The sequence below is a fragment of the Poecile atricapillus genome, chromosome 2, assembly GCF_030490865.1.
Source record: "Poecile atricapillus isolate bPoeAtr1 chromosome 2, bPoeAtr1.hap1, whole genome shotgun sequence".
Taxonomy (NCBI): Eukaryota; Metazoa; Chordata; class Aves; order Passeriformes; family Paridae; genus Poecile; species Poecile atricapillus.
In genome coordinates this window covers 63,034,669-63,062,132 of record NC_081250.1, presented here as the reverse complement: position 1 = coordinate 63,062,132, position 27,464 = coordinate 63,034,669, and the positions used below count along the sequence as shown (strand labels likewise).

Below are 27,464 nucleotides of genomic sequence, written 5' to 3'. Positions count from 1 at the left end.
GGATGCAATACATGTTCATGAAGAGAGCTGGAACTCTTTAGAAAGGCACTTGTTTTTCATGGCTTTGTTTTCAGAAGACAAAACAATTAAGTGATTGCTGAATTTCCTGCAGGCAGACAGCTATATAGTTGAGACTTCACCAGCTTTTGGAACTTATAAAAATCCAATGGCCAGAGAGGCTGGAAAATGGTGAGACGCTTTCACATTTCTTCCACCCTTCAGAATGGTTCAAAATGTATTTTAGCTCAGTGAAAGTTGTTGGTTGTGGCCTAATTTTGCAAGTACTCTCTTCATCTGGTTTCCATGTTGTGAATGGCAAGTGAAATGCAAGCTTCTCTTCACCTCCTTATGGCTGGGACTAAAACAGGAGAGGAGAATAGGAAAGCAAGCATATGAACAAAGATGGCAGGGATTTTCCAAACAGAAAGACAAAACATGCTAGAGGACATCTGCCCTTGGTCCTCCAAATAAACACCCATCGACACAATCAGGAAGTCAAAAATAAAGAATGTGAACAATCTCATAATATTTAGACCAGAAGGTACTTTTGAAAAGTCATTGCACTTCCTCAGATCTTTTATTGGCTGAGAATTTGCTACTTCACTATTTCTAACTTTTTGTACTTGGGTCATGAGAATGAGTGAATGCAGAGCAGATGGGTGCATTAAACCACACTCCTAATGGAATGGGGGAAGAAAGCGGTGAAACAAGAGAAAGGAGAAATAAGAACACCACGATTCTATTCCTGTAGCAATGGGTTGTACCAAGTGCATGTATCTGTGCATGTTATACAATCCCAAGTTCCTATACACTGGAGAACACTCTCAAGATTCTTTAATACTCTTCCAAAATGGTACAGTATCCCATCATTTTAGCACATACCTTCAGACTACTCATCTCAGCCTAACAGTTTCTCAGAAACAGGGAGAGGAGGGGTGGAAACAGTCTGCAGCACAGAAATGAAATTCTGGAAGTACTACTATTACTGAGATAAAGGGATGGAAACATAATGTAAACAAACAATTTGTAAGAGTTTTGAAAGCAAGCTCCCATCTGTTCTAGGCACACAAAAATGCTACAGAAGGGACTATAATTTACAGCATAAATGGCAGTACTGTTAACCTCGATTTAACAGGAGAAAGAAAACTGCTATTCATGTCAAACACCACAGCATTATATAAATGATCCACACAGAGCTGAAAAACTGAGACACAGAAATAAAATGGTATGATTTATTTCACAAGGAAACCAGGGGCAGAAGCCCACATATACAGGTATGCCTGATACACTTTGTCAAATCAGTGCTGAAACATACTCTGTGGTAAATAAATAAAAAAAATTCCCCAGGTTCTTCACATCTTCTGGGGGAAGGAAAAAAGAAAAAAAAAAAAAATAAGAAAAAATATAAACCAGCAAAAATCAGACCTTTCAAATATCTGGTAATTATTTTGTCAATGATCATTCTATACCAGCTGCTGTGATTTACTATTTCACTCCAAAACCAAAATGGAAAATAAGGTTGTTTGGGAACAGAGGTCCCTTCAGCAGTGTTGTGTGAGTGATGTGGCATTTGTAACTGCACTTTAGATGATTTGGGAGCACAAGCCCTCCTCAAAGTCATGGCACAGATAAAAGAATTTAATCCACCATCACAGATGCAGAATTCCTCTTCTAAGTGGATTGGTGATGAGAGCAGCTGGAATTATAGACATCAGAGTCATTCTGTTCTGCTGGTTGAGAGGAAAGAACATTTTCCAGTTCTTTAGCAGATATCACTTGCTAAAGTCATTAGGATGAAATGGGTCTTACCCTTAGGAAACTACACCAGCTACAGGGATGTGCATTTGGCCTGTTTCATAGAGGTGTCTATTTTCCTGCAGTTACCTAGGAAGAGGAAAGCAAGTGAGGCTTTGATGTACTGGGAAGAACCACAAATATTATTGACTAATTATTGCTGAATAAAGATTCATATTATCCCTAAAAAATATTAGTCTTCCTTTCTTTATAAAATAATTATTTTTTCCCAGTGCAGTTGTTGCAGTTTTCCTATCAATCAGATTACTGTTAAGTTTAACAGGTTTGCCCAAAGAATATTCCCAGTGAGGTAATACAAAAATCTTCAAAAGGCACAAAAGGCATTTGCACAGGTACAAAAATTGGAAACACATTGCAGCTAGAATAAAATACTTCCCCATCAATGACAAGCAATGGTTTTGCAGAAATAGGGCTCATCTGGTAGGACTGAAGTTTAATTTGGTACCCTCTCCACACTGCCAAAAGTTACAAGTCAAAGTTACAAAAATCATTACTTTAAAAAGAGACATTTTCTCCTGTGTTTCAAGAAAGCAATTGGAACTGTTTCCACAGAGCTGTGGGGGCTTTTGTAAGTATTTAAAAGACTTTTTTTTTCTTGCATCATACTCCTGTTGTGACAGTCTCCACCGTGTGCTAGAAACTAGCATAGGCTGCCAGGGAAGTTGTGGGCTCTCCTTCCTTGGAAATCTTCAAAAGCCACAAGGATATGGCTCTGTGCAAGTGGCATTACGTAGTCCTGCTTGAGTGGGGATGCTGGACCATATTCCCCTGATCTAAACCATTCTGTGATTCTATATTTATCTCTCACCAGGAAAGGCTGGTGAGACTAGCTTTGTCCCCCCAGGTGAGGTTCACTCACACCAGAAGACTCTGTGTTATGTATATACAAGAGTGCCATATACAAGACTTCCAACTTCTAAATTATTTCAGTTTCCATGTGTACTGCCATTACAGCAGGGTACATTTGAATCATTGGCTTTATCAATAAATTGACAATGTGCTTTCAGAACCTTACATATTTTGACACATATTGCTTCTAATCATAATGTGAAAGAATTTGTTGAAAAACAAATACTGCTGGAGTTTCATTGGGTCACAACATTTCATCTTAAATTATGTTGCTTTACAGAGACACCTAGCATTGCAACGAACAATAACAGATCTGACTAGTTTGGCTAAGTAACAGTCACCAGCCAAATACAAATTCCTAGAGGATGCTTTCACCATAACAAACTACTTGTTGCTTAACAGAGGATTGTCACTGGCAGTAACAGGCTGCTGATAACTGCCCATTAAATCTTTTGATATACAGGATACAGACACAGCTGCTGAGTGCTGGACAATTTCATGTGTGACAACTAATTCCTGGAACTCACTGCAGTAGCATGTTCCTGCCACAACATACACATATACACACAAATACTCTGTGTAGGATAGGAGGATGCCTGAAATAACTCATTATATGAAACCAGACTTCAAGTCAGGTTTAAAAAGTTCCTTTGAAAGCATTTTGAAATACATTTGCTGAAGTCATTGGGATTAAATAGGTCTTATCCTTAGGAAACTGCATTGACTGGACAGATGTGCATGTGGTTTGTTTCATGGTTTAGAAGGGTCAGAGAAAACAGATAGGGAAACTGGCTTATAAAGGGTGATGCACAAGGGAAAATATTGGGAATGACCAAGGGATAGTAGTACTGGAGAAGCCAGGTGATCCCTGTTCTGAGCAGGGAGGATGGGGAAGGTGCCTGGGGTAGCCTCCACTCACAGGACAGATATAGGACCCTGCAAAGAGGAGGTATGGGAGGACATATCTCAGGCTCTGACTAAGGTGTCAGCCAAAATCTGCCGTGAGTAACCACTGGCAACCTTCCCAGTGGAAACTGGTACATTCACAACATGCAAGCACATGACTCTTAAAGACCATCCCATATGACTGAGAAATGTAAGAATTTCTGGAAGACATTCCTGTATGCCAAGTAACAGAGACTGGATACTTCTTTCTATACGAGATGCCATTTCTCCCAGACTTCTTGACAGTGACAAATAATCACCCGACTGTGAAATGGCCAGTGCAGTTCCAATACTTTCTAATCAGCAGCAGAAAGTTCATGTGCCCGACTATGAAAAATCTGATTTAGAGAAACAGTGATATCAAGGAATCAAAACAGCAGTTAGAGAATAGACCAGGGAAAATTAGGTGCAGATATTTCTCCACTGTTCCTTTCTTTTAAGAACAAAACAAGTTCTTTATCAGAAGACATGTAAGGCCGTATTTAAGAGGCTATGACGATGACATCAACAAAGTGTATTGCAACTAATTTATATGCATAAGAGTTACTACACCTGCACAGACCAGAATTTTAATGTTCAAATATTTATATATTTGTTTAAACTATCTTAGATCCCTGACATTGTCAGAGTGGTGCAAACTGACATAAATAAAGATAACACACTACTATGGAATTTGCTTAGGCAAGAGAGATAGGCCACAGATACTGTCTATGCAATTAAGAAGAGCAGTACACAGTTCTGTTCTATCACAAACAAAAAGCAGAAGTAAAGTAAAAACCACATTGAAATAATTATCCTGCATTGCAGCTCTATCATAAAACTTCAGCACTTTGGTGCTGTATTTGCTACATATCTTCTATGGTTTCTACAACATAAAGCAGTGTATTTGGAGGCAGTCCCTAGCTTCAAGGCCTGATTCTCTGCTCTGTGAAATTAGAAATACCTCAGTTGAAAGAAAAATCAGTCACATAAAACCTGAATCTAAATTATATTGAAACCTCAGAGCTATGCTCTTGGCTCCCCTAAAATGAGCACAGAAATGTTCAGATTCCTGCAAGCATATCAGGAACACTATTTAGGTTACATGGCAAACAAATTACACTGAAGATAAGACCCACAAGATCCTGGAAATTTTATTGCTGCAGACCTTAGTCTCTGGGGAAAAAAAACTCAAAGAATTCTACTGACATGCTTTAAAAAAGTAAACACAGTATTTTATGCTGGGTGTGTGGAAAAGGGAGTAAAGCTGATGGCATGAACAAAACAATTGCAATATCTCATAACAAGGGAGTTTCTTATTATTACAGCCAGCAGGATAAGGCTATTATGTGTGGGCATTTAGAATACAAGCAAGCACAGCATCAGAGGGAGATCATATGGCAAGATGATTCTGATATTACCCTAAAAGAACTTAACAACACAATCTGCCACTGTGACAAAAGAGTTCAATGAACTGCTTGATCATAGAAAATAACAGAAGAACCTACATCTGGACAAAACAATCCATGTCATAATTCACAAGAAACATCATCTAGGAACAAATGGAGCAAACTGGGAAAAAATGCAGTCCTGCTTTGCATTCCCTTCAGCCAGCTGATGGTTTTTTTGATACAGTTCCACTGGCAATGGAATACTGGGAAGCTGTTACTATACTGCCCACCATATAACACATGGCTGCAGATTTACCACTACACTGCTGCCCATAAGCCCTTTTCTTCACAAATGTGGTATGAAGAGTCAAAAACATGACACATTAGCCAACAGTGAGGTGCAGCAAGAGCAGATCTAAAGAGCCAAGTGGTGGGTGCTGAGACTTGACATCCTGCAGTATGTGCATCTGGTTTATCTGTAACCTGGTTCCAAGGGCCAATGCTCACTGGTGGCTGGAATAACTTGAATTGTTATGTACAATCTCAAATTTGACCCAGAAGGCATAGACAGGATTTGGGTTTCATCTCCATTAATCCCAGCCAATATGGGAAAGCTTTGTAGTTTTACTGCTTTGTTGATAAGGCCAGAAAATTATTGGACCAACTGGAGCATTCAAACCTGAACCTGAAACAAACATAAACAACTGCTGAGTAATAACCTCTCAATAAAGCAGTCCACTTTAATGCCACTTTTCTCTCTGGAAGGAGGTGTGATATTACATTCTGCCACTTAGTTTAGAAAAATATATAGCCAATATCCTTCAGGAATACATACAACCATGTGATGTTTGATCACAGTAACATGGTGATACTTTGTGATGCTACAGAAATAATCACTTATGCATTTATGAGATCTATCCATTCCTGCCAGCAAGCAGATACCCAATGCCCTGAATAAAGAAGTTCATTTTCTAATCAGTGAACACGTGTCTCTACTATGCCTTGGGTTGGCCTAATTATTCTTAATTAATTATTGCCTTGATCATGTTGTTAAACAGAGTGGGTATTTGCAGAAACTTTATTTTGTGCTGATTTTAAGGAAAGAGAGCATTAGAAAAACATTAGAAAGGCTTTAAAATAAGTTTTCTTGCATAGATAAGTTATTTCTAGTTATTCTGGCAATTCAGCTAGCTGCATTTTAACATCTAACTTTTGATGCTGAAAAGTAAGGAAGATCTTTAGTTTTAGGGCAGAATTTTGCTCTCATCATTGACACCTAAAGAGAACTTCGGAACTGTGTCATTAACACAATTCCATAGCTTTGGGAAAAATACATCCATATCTTCCCCTGCAGCATAAAGCCAAACTTAGAAAAAGCTGCCCTGGCAGGCACTTTGGTAAAGACTTGTATGTTGACAGTTGGCTTTTCCTTCACTTTTTGGAGACTCAGAAGGACTGTCTGAGACAGGCAGACAGACATACAATGTCTGAAGATGATTGTACACCAATTTGGGGTCTATTTTCTAGACCCCAAAGCCAGGTTATCTGTTTAAAACTATAATTGTTAGATTACTGAGATTTGTTGGTGTTTTCTAATTATGATGGGCAGAATAAAGAGTAATTCTATCTATAAAATATTAACCACATTTAATTCCTATGGGCAAGAACACAGTAATAACTGGCATTTTTTTATAGATTGTTATATTACTAATGCCTTCCAGTTATTTCACTCTAAGTTGAGACCATCTCCCTGTTATTAAATCACAGCCAACATTCAAATTACCATTTGCATAAACTTTGCCTGCCTCTGGCAAGAAGACAGGAGAAATGCCTTTCATGAAATCATCAAACAAGTACTTTTCCAAAAATAAATTGAAGATTGTAGCCATTTTTTTAGCTTCTGAAATAAATGCAGCTTTCAGCCAATGTATCAAATTATTATATGTAGGGAAAACCTCAAAGAGAGCAAACTGCATTATAAATACAGTATTTGTCGAAGTGTTGTTAAAGGGCATTTGAATTGGCATGTTAAACTGAATTAAAATGCAACAACATCCAGACGTAGGACTAAATCTTGTAAAGGTGTTCTCTAAGGACTGATGTAGGAAGTCAGCCAACAAAATCGCCCATCTCAATATTGCATTTTATTCTATCTCCATTTTTTGCTTCATGTTAAATATGCATTATCGCCAGACTGATCTTGTTTTTAAAATTAGGAGCTGCAATGAGGGAAAAGAAAGGTAGAATTACAGTAAAACACTGCTTCAGTGTACACAACCTGATAAAAAGAACTTTGAAAAGGAAATATATAGCTGTGTTTTACCCCATATATTCATCTCCATTCTACTCCTATGTAATACTTTGTACACCTCTCAAAAGCCAATGACATTTTTTCTTCATTTCTCTTTTTGTTTGCCTATTACCTTTTAACAAGAAGTACCTTTCACATAATAATACTAGTAAAAGCTCTTACTTGTTCTGGACTAAAATTAAACGTTAAAGTGTTTCTAGATTATGGAACATTTTCACAGGCAAGTGTCTAAACTGAAAAAACATACATTTCTCTGGATTTACACTGATATAATTGAGATGGGAAGCAGATGCTGTTCTGTAACCAAAAGCCCAATTATGTCAATCAAATGTATCTTCAGGAAGTTATAAAACTACATAAAACTTGATCATCCTGCTAATATTAATATATAATTAGTTAATAAACCCCTACAGAGGGGAAGTAATTTAAAAAATTGTAGTGCTCACTGTATTGCATTTTAAAGACTAATGTCACTCATGAAAAGGTAGACTTAAGTGGGTTTTTTGAATTTAAATTTCACTACCCTTTATTTTTACATTTTACATTTCACCCTTTATTTTGTAGCAAGCTTAGTAACTCATTTAGGAGCTCTAAAAAGACAAGTTCAGTGAAAGAAATCACAAGTCCATTATGTATATGAAGTAATTTGTCATCATGGATATTTTATGAAAATTTTGTGAAGCTGCAACAGATGGTGAAACTTTTACTTGGGCTAGAAAGAATTTTAAAAAGTAGCTTTATTTGATTTCATCAAATACGTTTTACACACATGAAGAGATTACAAAACATCTTTAGTCTCTTGACTTTTCAAAGCTCTTTGACATGTAATATTTTGTCAGAAAATTTTGACACAGAGGCAAAGCCAGCTGAGTAGAATCATCTTATGCAGAAAATGGTGCTTGGAATCTTAATCTATAAGAAACTCTGGACAATTTTGTAAACTAATAAAATAAAAGATGGAATAAACCCATGGAAATCAGGATTTGTATCTTATTACAAAGGAAACATATTTCTCTTGTAAAAGGAAGAATAATCAGTTCTCATTGAACACTTTCAGGCTTTGGATGTAGTACTCTATCCCTAGTACCATGGATATTAACATAACATGATTTAGCTCAATCAGTGGAGCTGCTATTCTTTAAAGATCACTGTGTGCATTCACGAGCTTCCACCAACAGAAATTTTGTTTAAAGAATCCTTCTAGGACATTTGAACCATTTTTTCTAGTGATGCTGTGTTTGTTTCAAGAATTTGGACCATACTCTTCCCAACTTTAACAGTTGATATAAAAGCTGAAATAGACACAAAATGGGAGACTTAGAATTACCAAAACAGTCCAACATCACCTCCCAGACTGACTCTACCATGGGCATACTTCTTCATATTTACTCCTCTCAAAAGATGTGCTATTATCCCTTCCTCCTTTTATATCAAACACATTGCAGTTTTGAAGACACACAGATTCTTTGGTGTTAAAAGCTTCCAGATCAGGTTTGACAACTGCTTTTAGTGATGAAATCTGAAAAAATGAATGTACCTTCTAGAAAGAAATTAATTAAAACCAGGACACAATAAGTGAAAAAAAATGTGGAGGACTGAGGTAGGGAAGAAGAGGTAGATAATATAAAAGGAAGGAATCCCTAATACACTGTCAGTAGCAATATCATCTTCTCTGAAGCAGTTATAATATTGCTTTCTGTCACAAACAGCCCACTGGTGTGAAGCTACCCAAAAGCAGTTTCTTTGGTGCACGGGTGGCAGAAAAGCAAAAACCTGACCTAGTGCAAAATACTGTTAAATATATAAAGCAACCAAAATGAAACTTCTGAACTTTTCAAAGAGGATAATAACTTTGTAAGTATTAAATTCTAGAAACTTCTAGAAATAGCATGTGTGTTTTTAGTAGAATGAGAAAAACATAATTTTTCCCTAGAACAATCCTTTGTCCTCACTATTTTGGCTTAATCCAACGCAATTTAGCAATTAAATCAAAACACAAACATTGACTTGGCAAACACTTGAAGTAAAATCAACTTGATTGTACATGTTCTTACGACTTCCTCCAAGAGAAATTAGAGTGTAGAAATACTGCTTTCCTTAGAAGTTGTGTGCACACAATGTGATGTTATGGCATAAAGAGATAATCAACTTAGAGGTGAAAGTAGCCACTAGAGTCTTCTGAATGCCTGGCACCACTCAGGCCAATGCACTCCAGGAATATTCCTGGACTGTTGTTCTCTGCCTATACTCTGAGAGAACACAGCAGCTGCTCACAGCCAGGTCAGGCACTTCAGCCTCATGCTGTGCTGAGCAGGAAAGGTGTTTCACTATTTTAGTATTTTGTTTAAAACTCCTCTTCCTGATTGTTATTTTTATGGTCTCTTTGCAGGAGAATCAGCAGGACATTGTATTTCTAATCTCTTTGTCTAAAAGTTCAGCAGGTTGTAATATTTCTAGTTCTTCTGTTTTGCAAGGCTAAAAGATCCAAGTCATTATTTTCAGCTTGGATCAGTTGTCTCATTGCCATGTAAATCTACACAGCTTGGAATTCTGTATTGCAGCTCACATATCCAGTGAAACACCACATACACTGAAGTGGTTCCATGAACTCAACTCCTGTTCCTTTTTCAAAAGAAATCTGTAAGGGACAGTGAAATCTTGCAAGAGAAAGAGACTTGATTCCCACACTTGTAGTTTAGAATATACCCAGCTGTCATTTTAAAACTGCTAAAATCCCAGTCATTTCAGACATTTTAAATTTTTGTTGATTTTTTCTATTGCTATTAAATGATAGTGTCCAATTTACAATAGGCTTCTAAAACTATTTTGCTTTACAATTGCTCTAGGGTAGGGAAAAACATTAGTCTAGATTAAACAAGTGGATGGTATCCATCTCTCCACAGAGACAATGAAAAAACATTATTGATTATTAGGAGCTGGGAAAATTGACTTAAAATATGAGATAGAATAAACTCCATATTAAAAGGCTAATCACTGCCTTCCTTATTCATGTAAAAATAGATCCTTTGAACTTTCTAAAAATAATCATGTGGGTAAAATTAAAAGTGAAAGTGTTCACAGCTTCTAAGACACTTAATTTTTTGAAATTTGGAGTGCTGTTTTCTATTTTCCCTTGATAGCTTCTCTCCCTCTGTAACTCTAACAAAGCAAGGAAAGAAAAAATACCTGATATGGAATAAAGGAGTCCAAAGAGCACTATTTACAATGACATGTGAAGAAAAGTGTACAAGCCAAACCTTCACATGATCTTGCACTGCCTAAAGTTTCAAGTTGGCAAACTCTCTATGAAGGTTACTCTCTCAATATAATGGTCAAGATTTTGAAACAGTGCTATACCTGCCTTTAAATCATAAGTATTCAAGAGTTCAGAAAGGATACAACATACAAACTAAAAATAAACATTTATTTAGATGCTCTTCCAATCCCCACATGAAGTTCATTTTCAGGTCTTCTAGTTTAAGAGTGCTTATTTTGTCTGTGTCTATTATCTACTCCATGTCTGTAGATTTTCAAGTTTCTAATCCAGGAGCTGGACTTTGACAATCCTTGTGAGTCTATTCCAACCCAGAATACTGTTGGATTCTATGATTTTATAATTCTATGTTTCTAGTCAAAGATGCAATCACACTGCAGCCTTTGACTAACAGAAAACCACTATAATAACTTTGTGAACTCTTTATATCTCTTTGTATCTGAAACAGAAAGTATGTTTTATATTATTTTCCTTCTTATTCCTCTAATTTTTTATGGGACTGAAACATTCCTTTTGTTCTGTCATTAATACCTGGGTTATGACCATGTTCTCTTTTCTGATCCTATCCTCTTTCACACTTAGCTGTACAAGTTCCTCCTCAGATTGAAATAGGAAACACCCTCAGGAGATGTTGCAGTAGAGATATTCCTGTATACTGCTGAATGGTTTGAAGAAGATCCTTTCTTTGTAATATCCTTAATTCACACGTTTTATATTTTTCTCCCACCTCCTAATCTTGTTCTCTCTCTTCACTCTCATCTTCCTTTTTATAATCCTCCTAGGATAATCTAACCCGGATGTTTAATTGAAAAATTCTCTTTGTATTGTAAAAGTACCACATCATCTGCAGCCATACCTTGGCTTGTAGCAAATGTACTACTTCCTTCTCATCCTTTCTTTTTGTTTTCTGTTTTGTGTGAGATCATCAGCTAAAAAGTCTATTGTGTCACCTTTGTACAACCTCTGATAGTGTGGTCCTGCTCTGAACTGTCCACGCTAATTGATCATTCAGCATCTACTTGCTAAGCCCACAGGAATCAGCAGACATATAGATAACATACCTGGAAGAGGAATGCACTTTACCCTGTGCTTTAGAATGGAGAGAGGCAGTGTCCCAGATAATCTCTTTCCTTTTGCAGCAGTTCCTGAGTTTGCTTGCTTTGAGGCTGCTTTCTTGAAGCTACCTGAGCAGTCTTAACTTTAGCAGGTGGTGACAGATAAAACATGGAAATACATTGTATTTCTGATTTCTTTGATCTGCTACCCTGAGACACAATCTTACACTGTGGGGTCTGAAATAATTAACCTCTCCCCAACCTGGGGCTGACAGCCTTTCCAAATTCTGCTTACTGAGAAGTCCACTGATCGTGGAGTTCTACATGCTGTGTACTTGGCATCTTCCACTATGCAAGTACAGCCATCTGTTTTAGTTCGTCATCGTACCAGTCAGCCCTTCAAAACTTCATGGACAACTTTTTTTAACATTAAAATGCAAAGACCTCCATGCAGCAATAAGGAGGAAGGGAGAATAAATTAGGCAGTGCTTAGATTAGGAAAGAAAGCAACCCTTAGATAAGCTATAGATACTACATTCTCATTTGAATGTTAGCACGTTGCTAAGGAGATGGGCAGGGAAGAGGATTTGCAAGGGGTATCTACCTTAAAGAGCAGGGTGAGAGAAGTAGTTTGCCAGCTTCCCATCAGCTAGACATCAGTTCAGAGCTGAGGACAACATCCACTGCACAAAACATTGCTCTTTATCCCAATCTTCAGCTCAAAGCACCTGGGATACATTCTGGGAATCCTAAGTGAAAGAGACTGAAGATCTGCAACATCATCTCAATTTCACACATATTAAGACAGAGAGAAATGAAAAATTTGCTTCAGGTCACCCACCAGATCAGGAGATGTAGCAATGCCTTTCTTATTCAGATAAAACACCATATTGAAACCAATCAAAATAGTGGCAGCATTAAATATGTATAGGATTTGGTCCACAGATTACAGCCATAGGAGTGGAGTTGTACCACAGATATTCCACTAAGAGTCTCTGTTTCTAGATTGTGATACTTCTGTTAGAGACAGAAATTAAGACAAAAAGCAAATGGCAGCTACAATAAAAGCTGCTGAGCATTCCAAACTAATTTAATCTCTTGAAACACTATTCTTTCAAAATGAAGATGTTTAGAAACAACAGTTTAGCAGGTCTAAGCATGCTAGCACCATCACCAGAGAGATTCATCCTCTGGGGGATTAGAAATACTCATCTATGCTCCCTGCATTAGAATCAGCCAATCTCGTTATGCCTTCCTGCTTTATAATTATAGATCTTATTAACAAAGATGAATTTCATGAAAAATAGGCATTTCAAATCACACATTTTTCAAAAGAAGAGGGAATAATTTAGTTTTGGATGACAGATTGTTTCTTCATTAAGATAGAAAGTTTAGGTTTCGTTAATCACTACCTATCTGGCCTCAAGTTCCTTTTCAGCTGTTCTTTTGTGTTAAGCAGGAAAGTCAAGTCAGGAAAGGATTATGTCAGTTATGTCATGGGGTGGCCTGGATAGCCAGAGCTTGTGGTTTTTTAGGTGCCACTACTGCAATGGCACTCTGAACAGCTCATCTCTGCCCAGAAAGCCCACAGCCTTTTCCTGCAACCTATAGTAAGCTGGAAGGTTTGGAAGCACATAAGCTCCCACTGCATGTACAAAACCAGGATATGACCAGTGTCAAACAGCAAAGTGAGCTGGGAGAACAAGTACAGTTTATCAAGTCTCTGAGAAGCAGGCACTGGTCTGATGGGTTTTTGCTATCACGGTTCTCCTAGAAGACAGCTATGACTGTGACTGTAACAGTATAATCTCCCTGAACCCCTCAAAGAATTCTCTGAGTCTGTGGGAAAGGGATCACTTACATAGTGACTAATCAGCTGGTTTTAAACTTGCTAAAGACATGAACTGGTAGAGCAGGGAAGTGATCACAGCTTGTGATTGGGTTCCATCTTTGAAAATGAATCTCACGCTAAGTTCTTCTCCACAGAGAAGAAGAGATCAGGAACTAGGAATCCTCTTTATGTCAGTTGTGAGTGTCAACTTTTCATGTTAAAAATTGAGTCTTGGCAGTATCCTGTATAACACTGAGATTATTCTGATAAATTACTATTCTTATATATTGTTCAATTTACCAATATTTAGTATTTGAGGAAGGAAGAGAATAAGAAACTGTATTTGGTGTAAAGTTTTTAGCAGGCCCTGTTGGGACAGTACAAAAGGTAATGACTTTAAACTAAAATAGAGCTTTAGATTAGGTACACAGAAGAAATTCTTTACTGTGAGGATGGTGAGACACTGGAACAGGTTGCCCAGAGAGGTGGCAGATGGAAATATTCAAGGTCAGGTTGGATGGGGCTCTGAGCAATTTGAAGATGTCCCTGCTCATTGCATGGGAATTGGACCATTTGACTTCTAAAGGTCTTTTCTAACCCAAACTACTCTATGATTCGATGAATGGCAAAGAGAAATAACTGTATATGGGCTGTAATGCACACACCCATCCTTACCTGTGCCCCTCCAGGACAGGGCAAAGGAGTTTGGTACGTGGGAATGAAGCTCAGCGTGGGAAAAGGGGGACAAAAGGTGTTGTAACATTTTTTTCCCACTATCCAAATATATTTTAATTGGGAATAAATTAAATTAATTTTCACCAAGTCTATTTTGCCCATAACAGTAAATGATAAGTAATCTTCCTGTCTTTATCTTGACCCATGAACTTTCCTGTGCCTGTTGCCCTTCTTGTTTTCTCCCTCTGTCCCGCTGAGGAGTGGGGAGTAAGAGAGAAGCTGGATAGAAGTTCGGTCCTTAGCTACAATTAACCCACCACAGAAACACATGATTAAACCTCTTTAATCCCAAAAATCAGCAGGAATCTGTTACTTCAACTCCAATGTGTTTCTGAAAAGCTTTTGTAATAGTTACTGCACCTTAATATTGCTTTGATTAAAGCAGTCTTTAGACAAGACAAAGTGCAATTTTCTCACTATCAACAGGGAGTCCTGTTTCAATATGCCATAGATCACTGCTACAATTTATAGGCAATAAAGTAATTTTTTTCATTTGAGAGTATTGTTTCTCATATAAAATAGCTTTTAACAGTTGATAAATGGAATGAACTTAACCAAGCTATAAGATGTATGAAGAGGAGAAAACGAAAAATTAATTTCTTAAAGGAAGGTACCACAACAAATAAGCAAATTAAGGAATATTAATATACAAGTCCTCTCTTTCTTTTTGGAAGTGCTGGCTTGAGAAATTCTTGAAAAACAGGTTTCAAATGATAAATGTGAATTTGACAGAAGATAATTGATGGAAGAATGCATCTATTCACTGAAATTGCTCAGCAGGAACCTTGTTCACCTGTCAGACACTGCAGGCTGATGAATTTCTGTTAAGCAGCTCCCATGCTCCAGGGAAGATGAGGAGGACTCCCATGTCTAAAGTCTGCAAGCTTTGGACTTCCAGGTCACTGAGGCAGTGAGAACTCATTCTGCAATATCTGGAATGTAGGGCCTTGAAATCATTTAACACAGATGCTGTACTGTGAAAACAATAATCCTGTGTTACAGATATAAAGGCTCGCTAGATGCAAGCTGGCCTTAGACAAAAATGTGTACTGCTTTGACATTTCAGGTCATAGCATCCTTAAAGAAAAGGGCTCTGTTCAGAAAACTGGGAGAGTTTGCCTTGTGCCTGTGTATCAGAGGATCTGATCATTCACCTATGTTTTTAACCTCATGAGACTGCAAAAGTCCTTTCAGAGATACAGCTGTCATTTTATAATCTGAGCATTTTGCTTTCCTGCATCAGGAGTCATCTTTCACTTGTTCTGGAAGGTACAGCACAATAGTATTTAAAAATTTTTAAAACTTAAAAAAATTAAGTTAAGTTACACTCATGTAAACTCCTGCAAATGGTTCTCCCTCTAAGAACACTACAAAATTAAAAGACATTCTGTTGCCTTGATTAATTTAGGTAGATTTAACAATTCTGATAATTTTATTAACTTTGATGGACTTTGAGATTATTTTTTTCTGAGATGCGAATATTATGGGACAGTAACTCTAGACCTGTTTTCCCAAGGAAGTGAAGAAGGAAGATCACAAGACACTGTACTGCATGGCCTCCCCTTCCTAAACCTGTAACTCCACAGAGCATTTCAGACTTCAGAGAAATACACAGTTCTCAAAGACAGCAAATTCCCATACATTTTGTGAAAAGTGATTGCTGGAGATGGATCGAAATTAGTGCTCCCACTAAGGAAAAGCCAGCTGCAGTTCAGCCAGTTGGCCAATCACCATGGATATAATGAACAGGCAATCGGCACACGCTTATTTCAGCAGCGGCATATGTTGCCACATTCTCAGCCAAACTGGCAAAAGACATGAGAAGGAGCTGGAAGAATTACTTGAGCACTGAGCATGGGAAGGACTAAGGAATGTGGGAGACAAAAATAGTTTTAAAAACTTCATTAGTTCCACTGTTCACAGAACAACTTAACTTTGGTATCTTAAAACTGCAGATTTTTTTCCTTGAATAAAGGAATGTATGAATCTCTGATGTGAAAGACATATGGATTCTGCCTTTTAGTCAGTATTTCTTTATGTGATGATACATTTATAATAAGATGCATTCTATAAGAGCCTATGTTTCATTTTTGAATAGCATAAAACCCAGGTTGTTCTCTTCTATAGTACAAAGAAAATGTAAAGTGAGAGCTGTTGAAAAAGATTTTCTAACAGGAGAATGAAGGTGATGCATTCTTATTTTGGTAATGACAGAATGGATTAAAGGAATCATCTATACCTGTATGTAAACTGAAATCATATGAACTCAATAAAATCATTAAATTTTAGTTTAAAAAAACTGGATTGCTTTTCATTTTTCAATGTCTGTTCTTCAGCCTAACTGATAATTTGAAGACACTGAACAGCCTATTTAAAATAACTTTTGTAAAAAAATAAAATTGGCTGATACAAATTAGATATCTAATATTTTCCTCTGTTACTCCAAAAATGAAAATATTACAGCCATTACATGAAGTCATAACGGCACACACGTGTATACCTACATACATAAAACATTATGTATATTACATTTCTTTTTCCTAGTCATATTTAGACTTGTCGTAGTAAAAAAGTGCAGGGAACCTCATGCTGAAATGAGTTGCTGGACTAACATAAATATATAAGGCTAAGAATCTTGATGAGACCTGATTTATAGTTATACAACAATTTCATAAGTAACTGCTGAATATTTAAATCCTCTGTGTTTGTATATATTTGAATCTTCATTTACTGATATTCAGAAAACATCTTCAGAACACTCAGTATCAAATGAGCTAATTTGAAATTACTGAATCACTCCTAGACACTGATGATTAATTGGAAGCAAAAAATATATCACTGGCTGATTAAAGCAATACAGTAAAGTCATTACAGCAAGAATCAAAGAATCACCATTTTAGCTCAGCCTTCCTCATAAAATCTAGGGAAACCTCTGCTTTCTGTGCCTTAAGTGTGCAGGTTACTTCCAAAAGTTGTATGTATGAGTAAAAAGGAAGTACCAGTGAATCAATAAACAGTCATAAACTGAAAACTTAGCATGGTATTTTAAGAAAACAAGATTTTACAGAGATCAGTGAATCACAGAAGGGCTGGTTTTGGCAGGGACCTCTGGAGTCCATCTGGCCCAAGCCCCTCTACCCAAGAAGGGTCACCTAGAGCCAGCTGCTCAGTACCATGTCCAGATGGCTTTTGAGTATCTCCAAGGAGGGAGAGTCCAATGCCTTTCTGGGCAACCTTTGCCAGTGTTTGGTCACTCTCACAGTGAAAAAGTGTTTCCTGATGTTCAGAGGGAACCTCACATGTTTCAGTTTGTGCCTGTTGTCTTTGGTCCTGTCACTGGGCACCAGTGAAAAGAGCCTGCCTCTTCTCACTCTCCCTTCAGGTATTTGATACCTGATAAGATCTTGATAACATCTTCCATGAACCTTACCTTTTCTAGGTGAAACAACCCCAGCTCTTTCAGCCTTTCTCCACTGGAAGGATTCCCCAGCTCCCTGATCATCTCTGTGGGTGTTCACTGGACTCTCTCCCCTAAGGCCATATCTCCTTTGTGCTGGGGAGAACTGCACACAGCACTCCAGGTACGGCCTCACCAGCTCCTAAAAAGAGGGGACAGATCACCTCCTTTGATCTGCTGTGACTACCCCTAGTGCATCCTCCTAGTGCAGTACAGGGTTCCATTAACCTCCTTTGCCACAAGGGCACATTGTTGGCTCAGGATCCACCACTTGCAGTTATATTCATAAAATATATTTTCTTCCTGTTCAACATACTGTTTAAACACATAGGGTGATTTTGCAACTTCAAGGCAGATGTGAGCAGTCTTTAATATGTACAGACAGTGCCAATATGAACAGCAGCATTTAGATCTGTTTACTGCTTACTCAGTAAAAACAATTTCCTAGTGGAAGCTATGGGATGCAGGATATAGCTAGGAAAAGAATAAATAAAAACGTGGTATTTTATGAAGCTAAGAGAGATTCAGAGATGGAAGAGCAAAGGGCTCTAAGCTAGACTTAAAGCTAAATCTTGAATACATATCTTTGGAGTGAAAACAGTTTTCAGTTTAAAACTTGAGAGCAGTTCACAGTTCTTGTATCTCCCTGTCATACTGCTTGAGTACACAATGAGTATATACAATAAAACCATGCTGAATGGCACAGAATTGCTCTATGAGAACAATTGTATGTTTGGCTACTAGACATTAATAGTACTGCTATGTAAACAATAATATAGCAATATTAACATTAAAAAGTTGGAAGTTGAATACATGAACTACTGAAACAATACATTGTACTGAAAGAACTTAAATAATTTCTGAAAGAAGTAAAATTCCTTGTTGCAAGGCCATGCTGGAAATACTCTAGGTTTATTTTTATTGTCATTTCCCAATAGAAAGGAAGTATGACACATTTGAAGGCCTTTGACTATCTTATAAAAAGTATATATACTAGGAAAGCTTTCTGGTTATGAATGATATTTATAACTCTTCTCAGAATAAAAATAATATTCTCACATGTTACCTAGTTCCCTTATTCTGCCTACTGGGAAAAGGCAAGGTTTCAGATGCATCTCTCAAGGACATGTATTTCCTCTTTCTCACTTTAGTACACATATTTTGCTGAAGGCTCTTTAAGACTCCCGTGTATTCCATTTCAGAGCCTTGGTCTGAAAAACATTAACCTCACACTCTCTCATTCCTGGAAAGTCCATACAATGAAGAAAGCCAATACTATATCTCACAGCAGTTGAGCATCAACATACAGGTCCAATCCAGTATTTCCATTTTTTTGTGCTGGGTTATACAGGTCAAAATGACTAAATGAAGTGGCTTAAATTTGGCACTAAAATGTTTTTATTTTCAGACGTTGCACAACGGGCACATCCCACTTTTAATCATCTCAAAAGCTCATGCCATAAATCAGGCACCTAAATATGAGCATTTGGTGTCTTTGTCTCAGTGTTTTTCATATGAACAATACTTGTCGATGTCTAATGGACCTTGATACTCAGCAATGATAGCTACTTTCCAAGTGAAAAGTATCCCTGAAAAAAATGGAAAAGAAAACTGAGAGAGAGCCAGAAGATAACACTTTAAATCAAAACTTGCCTGTACAATTCTCAGGTCCAGCCTGAAGCTATGTAATTTGAAATATGGAGTACTTTCCAGGAGGATGAGATACTTTTACTGTAGCTAGTAAAGCAACTCTGGGTTGTCACAACAACTGTAAATAGACAGATAAAATAAATCAAACTGACAAAATGTACTGTGATAAGAAAGTTCTGCAGAAGTACAAGAACCATTCTGACTATTTAATTTCATTTCATTCAAACCGAATTATGCTCAATAAATAAAATACAACATTATGATAAAAAAGCCCAGCTCTGTCTTCAGGCTACTTACAGCATAAGTGGATTAAATTCTATGCATAATGAACTAGTAAACAGCAGACCCATATAAAATGAGAAAAGAGAATTTGATTTCAAATGCTGAAACAGTATGAAGTTGACAATTGCACAGAGTTATTAGCCAAATGCTAGGCAGTCAGCCAGAAGGCTTCAACAAAAATTGCCTTAAGCAAGAGCAGCAACCAAGGGGAGGAGTTAACAGGGAAAAAAATAAAGGGGGGAAAAATCCATTAAAATCACTCATGGGATGATATTTGTCACTAGAAAGGCCAGAATGACAGATGATTAAGATCTTGTTGATGGAAAAAAGTGCAAAAAACAAGAGCAGATTTAATGTAAGAGGAAGTCAGTGAAATAAGCAGTATATTACCAAATACAAATCTAGAAAAGTCCTCCATTAACAGCAAAGGGACAGCCATTTTATTCTGTTAGTCTGTTGTAATTCCCTTTAGAGTTCACTTGGATAATGAGTGATTAATGTCTGTGTGCCTAAAACTAAACCAGTGTCCTAATTGGGTTTGGCTGAGCTAATTGCCTCTGATCAATAAAACTGACACATAATATGCTTGTCCTTCAAGAATCTCTGGGTATCATTCCACTTCCCTCAAACCATCCTTCTGACATCCAGGGCAACAGAAATTGGTCACATTACTCGAAAATTTGAAGTAACACAGAAGAACTTAAACAGAGTAGTAAGCACTGGGGAAACGTATATTTTATTTGACTAAAAGCCCCTTGTGCTTCTCCACACATGCCACCCACTCGCAGCAGTTTCCTACATGTTTGCAGCCCCTTCTCTGCCTTCAGAATTTCTGTGCCTCCCTTACACCAGCACAGAGACTCCAGGAGAGCTTCTTAGTGCAGATGGGGAACATAGCAATGGAAGGGGGTCCCTCCCAGAACACTTCCAAAACACACAGGTTCTGCTAAGATTCTTTCAAACCCCAGTGCCCCTGGAAGCATGTTCCTATAGCCACACCAGCATTTTCTGGCTCTGCAGTGACACAGAAAACACACGACTTTTTCCTCAAACCAACCAATTATGCTTTATAGCCATGGGAAACATCTAATTATAGGATACAATGCCTACTCTAGCAAAATTACTCACAAGTGCAATAAAAATAACAGACACAATGTAACTACTTAATACTACTCCAAATACCATTGTATGGCATTCATTCATGCTTAATACATCTTTTTAATTTCCTTGACATCAGGGTCAAGGTTAGTTACACAAGCTGAGCAGCCTACACAAGTATGTTTTCTTAAGCCAGTTGCTACCAAGTGCAGCCCCTCAGAACATTTCCACAAAAGTGCCAGTGTGAGAGTCATTGGAAATGGCATAAACTAGTATTCTGCTAAGAGACGGGGACACGAGACTCTGCCCTTTGCTTTGGTTCATGAGGATTGTCTACACAGTCCTTAAAATACTGAGTGAAATAGCATAACACAGATCTCCCCACCCAGCTTAATGTGGAGAAAGTAGCTTATGTAAACAACCTTGTGACTGTCAAATTCCAGCTGGCCACTACAGGCTTGAGCTTGGTGCCACTCAAACCAGTGGTGGTTTTTAAAATGTCCTTCTGAGATGAAATAAGCCGTGAACTGTACTTAATACAACATCAGTAAAATTTTGCTCCTCTGAGATACATGCCCTTGCAGAGAAATAAATACTACCACATCTCTGTTCTGCTTTTCTATACACAGCCGTGCCCTCTAGTGGAACTGGCTGGTTTGCTGAGTGTTTTTTCCTTTTCTCAAAATCAGCACACTCTAAACTACATTCACCAGCTGAAGTTATGATCCTCATTTTCTTTTTGGAAAATGCTGTATTATTAAGTTTGAAGAATTTAATTGTACAGAGGTTTCAAGATACTGAGAGAATCCAAATTATAAAGTTTAAAATAAAGACCTCATTCTTAAGGTAGCCTTCCTATTAGTTGTTCTTTTGATAGAAGAAAATCCTGCTTTGTGGTCTTTTACACAATGTCAAAGTCAAATAGTTTAGGAAGAAACAAAAGGAACTGAAGTAATCTGGGACCACTGCTGACCTATTCCAATACTTTCATAGCAAAAGTACATGAAAATGAAGTTACAGAAAACTTCACTAACAGTAGAAATTACAGTTTCAGGCCCAACCCACTTGCAAGCTCACTGGTGGAGAAATACCTAGAGCTCACAATCTCATACAGTAAAAATATTAAAGAAATAATGTGAAGGGAGGAAAGAAGATGAGGAGAAAGATAACAAGAGCCCATATCCTGCTTTCTAAATAGTTTTCAGGGTCTGCCAGCTTTAGTGGTGACAGCAAAAATTTTATCAAAATCCGTGACTGCACACAGCTGTGACTGAAGATTAAGAAAATACAAAGTCATCCCACTGAATCAGGAAAGGAGAGTTAACAGCAGCCACGGTGAGATGGTCACTTCCATCACATCAGGATGTGTTTTGCCACCTCATCCAGTTAGGTATAACTTTAGGCTGCCTTTGGAACTGTCTGACCCAAGGTATGGGCTCTTGCCTCTCCCCAACAGCAATTAAGGTCCTGCAGAAGGATGATCCTAATTCCGTTCAGCTTCATAACTCTGCTTAACCACTGATTCCCTGCACCCTCAGTTTTTCCCAACAGTTCAGAAAGGCAGGGATTCATTGTGTCTTCATTCACTAGATACAATGTAAGGAGAGTGGGAGATGAGGACCAAGGAATTTCACCATTGCTTTAATCTATCACTACAATGTGCCCCCCCCCCCCCCCCCGTTTATTTCATAGAAACAGTGAAACTGAAGCAAGATAGGAGTTATTATTTGAGAATTATAATTCACTTTCATGCTGTCAAAAAACTAGTCCATAAAAAAGTTAACATCTAAACCAGGTCTTTGAACCTATATTTACATGAAGATTAAGTCTCATATCTGTTCTTGTGTGAACTGAATTAAGAATATTTTTACTTGGTATGCAGAAAATATTCTTCCAGTTTCTTTAGGATTGGTAATGATTACTGTAGATTTCTTCTTCTACTACTTACAGGGGGAAAAAAATTAAAATCCCAACCACACCCAAAAAAATACCCCTCCTTCACAACTTCCTTTATTGAGATAAAGAAGTATTCTCTATATTCGTATGTTATTCATATAACATAAAAACTTAATATCAGCTGCAGAGACTATTACATAGCTAAACCCCCATGAGTTAGTACAGGTAAGAGTGTAAGTTAACTGTTACTAGAAAGCTATAAAGGTTAATTTGGAAAAGGAAGCTCTTAGTAGCTGCTAGAAATGGTAATGAAGCCTCAGGATAAGTGAGGCTATGACAGATAGTTCTTAGGATGTAGTGCTTAAATTTAGTTTCCACTGATACAATGTAACCCTGCTGAAGCTTTGGGCATATAAAACTTTTTGATAGATGCCAATCTTTCTTTTCAGCATGCAGTGGAATTCCTGCAAGAAATGTTGAATCAGACCTTCACACACACATTCATTAAAGTCTTTATGAAGTAAAATGGTAGTAGCAGATTTTTAGAATTGAAGTTTGTCTCAGGTATTTATAACAATATTTAAACTTTGTATCAGTACCGATCCAGCTAGCTAAACAAAATATGTATAGAATTGAAGAGGTATAATATCCAGTAGTTGAGTTTTAACCATATTCTACAGATTATTAAAACAAAAAAAGTCTTAAATTTGCAACCAAAAGATAAAGATTCTTAAACCATACTATCAATAGGACTTAAGTAGATGACAAAAATTACTTCCACAAACCTGAGAGATTCTGAAAGGGCTGAGAGTTTTGTTCACTATTTCTAGTCAGTTTGAGAATGTCATATTGGAGGTTATCAAGCTAACTGCACTCAAAAGAAGAGATCAAGACACAAACATACCTAAACAAACTACATTTCATGTCATATCAGCATAATGGGAAAGTATTTAAAATCATCTTTCACTGAAAAGCTTGGTATGAGCCTGGTGTCTGCAGTATCACTCTTTCAGAGCAGTCTTAATCTACAGTCAATCTAAATGGGGGTCACTAAAGCCTAGGAAAAGGTGGAATTATGGAAAGGCACGACTAGGGATGACTTTGTGCTGCGTAATCTGTTAAAGAAATGTAGCCTAATTTATGCATCTAAGGGAGGTTGATCTAGAAAAGAAAAGAAATCTTCATTTGGCACAAGGGCTATACAGTCAAATACATTTCTGTGCTTTTTGCTCTAAAGATTTATTGCTACTGGTTTAGATCACTGTTTACAGATGTGCAAAGTACAGAATGCCTATGCATTTTTTCTACAAACCAGTATAGCCAGTTACAGTGAATTTGCAGAAGATATTACATGTGCTTGTATCAGAGAAGCAGAAGAATAAACTAGGAAGTCCTCACTCAAATTCAGGTCAAAATTAATATCAAATAACCAGCCCTGAACTACTTAATTACTAAATGAGCAGAACAGGTCATTGATACAAAAGAGTTACTTAGCATTAATTTTCTCTCTAGAAAACTTGCCCCAAAGCCCCTGGCAGAATTTTAGGTGGTACTGTGCTCAATTAACACCTGAAAGATCTGTTCCTGTCTCAAAGCTATCTGTTAAATTAATTGCTATTGTACATAAATACTAATAAATTAGTATAAATATGTAACTTGTGTTCAAAATGAAGCCATGTAATTCAGCTTTAGTGAAGGAAATGCTATAACTCTGCACTTTCTGGACAAACTGGGGAATGTCCAGATCAGACCAACACATAGAAGAAATTTGGAAAGTGACTACAAGGGGAAAAAAAAAGAAACCAGGCCTATTCACTCTAGAAACAAACAAACAAAAAAGATCAAGCTAAACATGTGAGCTGATAAGGAGCTTGCAGAATCTCCTTAATTTTAAATTCTTAAGAAGCAGTTAAACAAAAGTTTACACAGTATATTTATAATTCATCACAGCCCTTGAGCAGGGCATGTGCTTTTAGAAGTTTCTTCCAGTTTTGTACTTCTAGAATTAGTGACTGTTAATACTATCTCAACACATTTCTTCACCCAAATTCCACACAGACATGGGAAACAAAACTGTACAGAAGTTTATGAATAGTTTTTCTAACTGTAAAAGAAGCAATGGAGTCTAACAGTGCTTATTGACACTGACAAAAACAAGAAAATTGAAAATATGTTACATTGAAGAAATTAATATGATTTCTGGAAGAAAAGCGAAAAATTAAAAGTTAAAACCACTCCCTTGTCTTCTGAACTCTTTAATTCCTGTAACACCATAAATTACATAAGGCCAGATTGCACAGCTTTTGTCAGCATTTGTAATGTGTGTCTGTGAATACATCAGAAAACACTGGATTCAAGGCCTATCCCTCCTTGTCTGAAGAATTAACTACCAGGCAAATGGGAAGTCTCTATTTTCAGATATTGTTGTAAGGTCAAGCATGAGAAAAATACCTTCTAAGTGTCATATATTTTTTTACAGAATTTTATATTCAGTCTGCCATGAAAGTTGTCTTTCTGGCCTCAAGATAAGGCAAGCTACATCAATTTCAATGTTTGAAATATCAACCCAACCATTTTTCTTTTAGCAGGCATTTGGCTTTTAATTGGTACTTTTGCCACAGAGCAATACTTTTTCTTTTTTTTTTTCCCATAAGCCAAATCAGAAACAATCTGTAGGTTATATACTCTTCTAAAAGCACACAAGTATCATTTTCCAGTTGACTCAAAATACCTCCAACCACTCCTGAAGATACTTCCTGCAGTATCAAATTACACATCCAGCAGTTGCCTTCTGCATACATTCTCCTTGTAACAAATTATTTTAGTGCTCTTCTTTTCATATTTTTGGAACTTTCAACCAAAATGGAATTGGTTAGAAAATAAAATGTTTTTACTCTGAAATCTCAGCTTTTAGTAAAAGTTGAAGTCTCAATTAAATGGAAGTCTGAGATTTCCCAGATCCATCTAAACCCTAGGTCCATGTCAGTCAAACATTAACCGAAAACAGACGGGGTGTGTGACTGTCTTCCTGTTACTGTAACTGCAAATATAGCCATCCAGAAAGACTAGCCAATTGTTCTGAAAAGGTCTTGATTCCACTTAAACTGTCTAAAGATTTGCTGGATAACTCCTAGCAGTTATCATGTGAGCAGACAGTACGTAGAAATTTAATTTAAATATTTTGCTGCATTATTTACTATTTGTAAGAACAGCCTTCTTTCTTTTAGGTCATTGTAAGAATCACTAGTGTCTATAGAAGTCCAGCCATCTCCAGAGAAAATAGAGGTGGGACATATAGACAAACAATTCAGCCACCTGCTTTGCAAGGACTTTGAAAGGTCATCATCTATCCCTTACTCCAAGAACCTGGCACACCCAGGGACACGCAGTGATCTTGATTTCCATACTTTAAATATTTTATCACAGAGACTGATTCCCTGAGTTCACAGGATAGGTCAGGTTGGAATAGACCACAGTGGGGCACCTGGTCCAACTTCCCTGCTCAAGCAGGGTCATCCTAGAGCACGTGGCACTGGATTGCATCCAGATAGATCTTGAATATCTCCAAATAGGGAAACCACAACCTCTCTGGGCAGCCCATTCCAGTGCTTGGTCACCCACACAGTGAAGTTCTTCCTCATACTCAGGTGGAACTTCCTGGGCATCGGTTTATGCCTTTTGCCTCTTGTGCTATCGCTGGGCACCACTGAGAAGAGCCTGTGTCTGTCTTCTTGGCACCCTCCCTTCAGACACTTACAGACATTTTATACACTCTGCCCTCAGCTGCCTCTTCTCAAGGCTGGACAGGCCCAGCTCCCCCAGCCTTTCCTCGAAAAAGATGCTCCAGTCCCTTGGTCAGCTTTGTATCGCTAAGGATACTCCCACGCTACCATCGCTGAAGTTAAAATCACTCTGGTGAGGGTCCCAACCTGCCAAGGGGCTTTCCTGCGGCCTTTAAAATAACCTCTAAAAAGCTGCAACGTCAGGGATTCCCACGCTGCTCAAGATCTCTCCTTGATGCCGTTTTAAGCGCAGTTCTACTCTCGCACAACGGGGGACACAGAACGAGGGGATCTGCTCCTCCCAGCCAACCCCCCCGATCCCGACTCCGCCAGGCTCCACCGGGAGCCGGGAGGGGCGGAAGGGACGGGGCGGGCTGAGGGGAGGTGACACCGGGGGCGGGAGCTCAGCCGAGCCCCGCCCGAGCCCCTCCCTCCGGCGCTGGCCTTCGCAGCCGGGAAAAGCCGGGAAGATGCTGGAGACGCTGCGGGAGCGGCTGCTGAGCGTCCAGCAGGACCTCACCGCAGGGTGGGTATCGCCTACGGCACCGCGGGGCTGGCGGGCGGAGCGGGAGAGGGCCCGCGTCCCGCAGCCCGGCCGGGGCAGGGGGGGAAAGCAGGTGACCGCGGGCCGGGGGAGGCGTGGACTGGCACAGGGAGGGAGGAAGAGGAGGAGGTTGCGCAGACGGGAGCCGCTGCCGGGGCTGCTCTGTCACCCGGGATGCCCTCCTGAGTGCGGGGACTGGCTGGGAAGGCGGCTCCAGGGCCCGGAATGCCCCCGTGTTCCCGCCTGGGCTGGGCGGCTGATGGCGGGCTGGCGAGCCCTGGGGTGCCGCGGGCAGCTCGGGAGCAGGAGGAGGAGGAGCCGCCGTGCCCGGGGAGCAGCTGCGGTCGGAGAGAGAGGAGAGGGACAGACAGAGCGCTGTTGTGAGAGGAGATGTGAATGGGGTCAATTAACGCGCTTGAATTTTTTATGAAGTTACCGACCTTTAAGGTTTCATGGATCAGCGTAATCCCTTAAAGAGCATTTCTGGGCGCCGCTTGGTATGTGGAGAAACTTGCTCTTCCTTGGAGGATGAGTTACTGTCACTAGGGGAAAAGAAGCGCAGGATAAGCG

General features: G+C 38.5%; 1 protein-coding gene and 1 long non-coding RNA gene across 2 annotated transcripts in view; one reads left to right on the top strand and one right to left on the bottom strand.

Annotated features, from left to right (window-relative positions):
• LOC131575335 (uncharacterized) lies at positions 1-27,464 on the bottom strand. The gene is made up of 3 exons (XR_009276760.1): positions 27,335-27,464; positions 1,810-1,884; positions 1-358 (listed from the first exon to the last, which is right to left on the bottom strand). It is a non-coding gene; the product is annotated as an uncharacterized LOC131575335 (long non-coding RNA).
• The window catches only part of DTNBP1 (dystrobrevin binding protein 1), a 63,848-nt gene continuing 63,145 nt past the window's right edge, over positions 26,762-27,464 (top strand). The window contains exon 1 of the mRNA XM_058830623.1: positions 26,762-26,876. Within this exon, the coding sequence (XP_058686606.1) occupies positions 26,821-26,876 (56 nt within the window). The 5' untranslated portion in view covers positions 26,762-26,820. The remainder of the gene's footprint in view (positions 26,877-27,464) is intronic.